Source organism: Ovis canadensis, chromosome 24 (genome assembly GCF_042477335.2).
Source record: "Ovis canadensis isolate MfBH-ARS-UI-01 breed Bighorn chromosome 24, ARS-UI_OviCan_v2, whole genome shotgun sequence".
In the NCBI taxonomy this organism is placed as follows: Eukaryota; Metazoa; Chordata; class Mammalia; order Artiodactyla; family Bovidae; genus Ovis; species Ovis canadensis.
Window position 1 is genome coordinate 42,504,838 of NC_091268.1, and position 3,967 is coordinate 42,508,804.

Genomic DNA, 3,967 nt, shown 5'->3' on the forward strand with positions numbered 1-3,967 from the left:
GCTTTGCATCCATCCCTCCAAGCCAGAAAGAATTGGGGTGCAAAGTGTACCCAGGATGTGGTCTTAGGATGCTGGTTCTGTAACAGCCTCTGGAAAGACTCCTTAAGGTGCTGTTTTCTAGAAATAAATACTATTTTCTTTTGTTGACACAATACCATCAAGAGAAGAAACAGCTGCTGGAAGTCATTTCCTGAAGTTTTGCTTTTGTGTTTGGCATGTTTTCTGGGCAAAGTGTAACCTATAATCCCTTTTTGCAGGGGGTGGGAGGGAGCAGCCAAGCCCACTGGTGTCAGTGCCTGAAGGAACCCTAGGAATACTTGCTTTGTGTTCTCCTGTTGGTGGCTCAGACGGTAAAGCGTCTGCCTTCAGTGTGGGAGACCCGGGTTCAATCCCTGGGTTGGGAAGATCTCCTGGAGTAGTGAATGGCAACCCAGTCCAGTATTCTTATTTTTTTTAGGCTTCTCTGGTGGCTCAGGTTAAAGCATCTGCCTCCAATGAGGGAGACCCGGGTTCGATCCCTGGGTCAGGAAGATCCCCTGGAGAAGGAAATGGGAACCCACTCCAGTATTCTTGGCTGGAGAATCCCATGGATGGAGGAGCCTGGTAGGCTACAGTCCACGGGGTTGCAAAGAGACAGACGCAACTGAGCGACTTCACTTTCACTTTTCACTTTCATCATTTCTCCTGAAAATGGCTCTAATTTTGTAGTTTTTTCCCTATGAAAAATGAAAGAGAAGCTTTGTAGACTAGTCTGTTTCTAAATGCATCGGTCGGATCTTGTCTGACTCTTGGTGACCCCATGGACTGCAGCATGCCAGGCTTCCTTGTCAAATTCGGCCCCCCACAATTCCAGGCCCTTTGATCATCTCTCTATTTTAATTTTTAGACCTTGGCCACAGGGTTAACTGATGGTTCACAGGTCTAAAGGGCAGACCCTTTAGGGTGGCATCGAAGGAGCCACCAAATGGTGAATGAGGGACTATTCCATGTGACTGAGGCAGGAAGGGTGAAGTGTTTGGGGAGCCTGCTGCCCTGTGCGTGGATATGTAGCTCAGGTCCACATGTGCTTCCAGGCTGCAAGTAGGAAAACACACCAAGTACAAGTGGGATTTTCATGTATTGTGTATGAGAAAATCAGAGATTCCAGATAAGTTGGCTGGAACAGCCAGGGGTGGTATGTGGGAACCATTGCTGGAGAAGGCGCCTCAGCTCTGCTCCAGGTCGTCCACCAGGTAGGGCTGGGTCTCCCTCAGCGCCTGGAGGAGCAGATCCTTGCAGGTCATGTTCCAGGCTGGAACGAAGCTGAAGAGCTTCCTCATCTTATCCGAACTGGTGCGCTCTGCCCGCACTGCCTGGTACTGGTCCTCTGTCAGGACCTTCCCGTACAGGGCATCCAGCACCTCATCCACGACTGTGACCCGTGCAATGAGAGCCGCCCGATGCTGTTCCACAAAGTGCAGTCCTGGGGTGAGAGGGAGGAGAGGGGCGGAGCTGGCACCCAGGGTGGGCACTGGAGCCTGTCTATCCCTCTTGAACACTTTTCCCTCAGGTTGCCCCGAATGCAAACCTAAGGGGCAGGGCTCAGCAGGACCTATATAGAGTGGGATGCGCTTAACTTTACCTCCTTTACAGCCAGACGTGGCCCCAGGAGTGTGGGTAGGTGAGTGGGAAGAGTTGGGCCAACTTTGCACGCCCTGAATGCTCTTGGCCTTGACAACAGATTTAGACTGTGCAGGGGTGCGGTGGGGCGGGGCTGGTGAGGTGCCCAGGTAGGTGAGGTCAGAGATTGAAGGCCTTACCTGGCTTGGCTATCTTCTGGAGAGGGGCCTTGACCTCGGCTGTCACGTTTCTAGCACCTGTAAGAAAATGTTCAATGGTGTCTCCAAGTCTTTCTGAAGTCTCGGTCTGGAAGCCAAGGTCAGTACCCAGTGCAGGAAGTCTCCCCAGCAGAAGCTTTTATGAAGGGGTAGGAGGAACAGGAAGAGAAAGTGCCTGGAGAGGCAAACGTTGGGGCTGGGAGGGTGCAGATGAAGGGAGGGAGACTGGCCTGGACCTAGGAGGAGTGTGGCGGGGGCGCGCTCACCCTTGCTCATCATGGTCTCCTGCAGCTGCTCCGCTACCTCCTGCATGCCCATGTCGCGAAGCACGAGCGCCGTGAGCTCGGCACCGTACGCCTCCAGATAGTAACTGACGAGCTTGTCGGTAAGGTCCACGGCGTCCAGGGGCATCAGGGTCCCCCGGGGGATGCGTCCATAGCCTTCCCGCAGCGGCACTGAAAGCAGCTTCATCTTGAACTTTTTGAACTCGTCCGCGGTCAAGTTCTCTAGAGCATCCAGGATGGCATCGCGTGTGCACCCCATGTCTCCGGGGTCCTCCGCCGCAGCCGCCACTTCCGCTCACTCCGGGTGTCTGCCGTTTGGAAAGCCTCCTCTGGGGCGGGACCAGAAACTCCCCGCCTTCTCTCAGTTCCCGTCTCTGCCCCAGAATGTTGCCCTCGGGTGTAAGACTTAACTACTATCCCGCGCCTTCCCGTCCCCTCCTGGCCATCGGGGGGCGCCCAGATCTCATCCTTTGGCTGATCTCTGAGGGGGGGTCCAGATCTCATCCTTTGGCTGATCTCTGAGGAGTGACCCAGAAGACCAGTGGAAAAGGGCTCATGGGTGGTGCCTGCTTCTCTAGGCTTGGACTAGCTAGCTAATCAGGAACCTGGTTTACTGGAGCATCAGGGCTTCGACTCATGGAATTTTAGAGCCCTGAAATCTCCATGTTTCCCTAAATCTTAGCATCCCCTCTCACATGTCATAGAATCAGAACCCTAACAGCCAGAACCAGGTAGCTTCCCAAATTCCACAAACTGGGGAGAAATGAGGTGTCAAAAAGAGGGTAGAGGTAACTGTGTGTGTTTTCTCTCTTTGAGCCTCAGTTTCCTGATGTACAAAATGGGGATGACAACACGCCTTTGTCCACTCTGTAAATATTCCAACATAACATGGGTTACCTGATGGAACCTGAAAAAAGCATGTTAGTTGCTCATTTGCGTCCGACGCTTTGCGACCCCATGGACTGTAGTCCACCCGTCAGCCATTCCCTTTTCCAGGGGATCTTCCTGACCCAGGGAGAGAATTCAGGTCTCCCGCATTGCAAGGATATTCTTTACCATCTGAGCCACCAGGGAAACCTGATGGTGCCTGAAACCTTGCCAAATACCTCCTGGAAGAGCCAGGATTTGGTTCCCCAGGAACTGAATTTCTTGGAAATTGATCACAAGACACACTTGTAATGGTTGAGAAAATTCTTTGCTGAGGGGAAAGTCATGGGTAGAGAGTCATTCTGGGGTCAAGGGGCTTGACCCAGAAGAGTACATGCAGTGTGGCGTGGGTTGATGTTGGAGGCCAGGCCGAGGCTGGAACCCGTCACTTGCCTTTCACGTGGCTGGGAGGGCCCTGCTGCTCTGCCCCTGTGGACCACACCAGCCTTGTCTTGCACCACATCCTGCCCCCATTCCGTCTCTGAGTTCCAGCTGCATTGTCCTTTCAATTCCGCAAATGTGCCAGGGTCCTTTGCTTCTCCAAGCCTTGGCACATGCTATTCCCTTCACCTGGAACTCTCTTCCCTCATTCTTTGTCTAACAAGCTCTCAAGATTTTAGGTCTTAAGGGAAATGTTACTTTCTCTGGAGACCAAGTTCAGACTTTCTCCAGTTCAAAACACCTGCTACTTATTTGTAGCTCTCGTAACAACTGTGACTGTGAATTGCAACTAGCTCTGTGCATTTGTTTAGCATCAGTCTTCCCTGACAGGCTGTCAATATGCTTGCCCAGCTCATTGTTATAATCTGCAGCATCCAGGACAGTGCTGGGCCTAAAGGAGCTCAATAAATTTTTTATGGGATCAACAATGAGTGAATAGGCCTCATGACTCAAGGGAGATACCAGTAACTAAAAGTGTACCTTCCACATAGTGAAAGT

At 52.2% G+C, this 3,967-nt stretch overlaps 1 protein-coding gene across 1 annotated transcript; it reads right to left on the bottom strand.

The window, feature by feature from the left end:
• Positions 1-1,098: 1,098 nt before the first annotated feature.
• LOC138429420 (apoptosis-associated speck-like protein containing a CARD) lies at positions 1,099-2,502 on the bottom strand. Its single transcript, XM_069570927.1, has 3 exons — positions 2,084-2,502; positions 1,800-1,856; positions 1,099-1,462 (listed from the first exon to the last, which is right to left on the bottom strand). Exons 1-3 carry the CDS (start codon positions 2,358-2,360, stop codon positions 1,206-1,208), a joined length of 591 nt encoding a protein of 196 aa, XP_069427028.1. The 5' UTR covers positions 2,361-2,502; the 3' UTR covers positions 1,099-1,205.
• Between the last annotated feature and the right edge of the window lie 1,465 nt (positions 2,503-3,967).

Bases quoted from the DNA above. Each gene is read 5' to 3' on its own strand.
- LOC138429420 (XM_069570927.1), bottom strand. From the start codon at position 2,360: ATGGGGTGCACACGCGATGCCATCCTGGATGCTCTAGAGAACTTGACC. The intron at 1,857-2,083 runs GTGAGCGCGCCC...ATTTTCTTACAG, and splicing joins GGAGACCATGATGAGCAAGG to GTGCTAGAAACGTGACAGCC. The intron at 1,463-1,799 runs GTAAGGCCTTCA...CTCTCACCCCAG, and splicing joins CCAGAAGATAGCCAAGCCAG to GACTGCACTTTGTGGAACAG.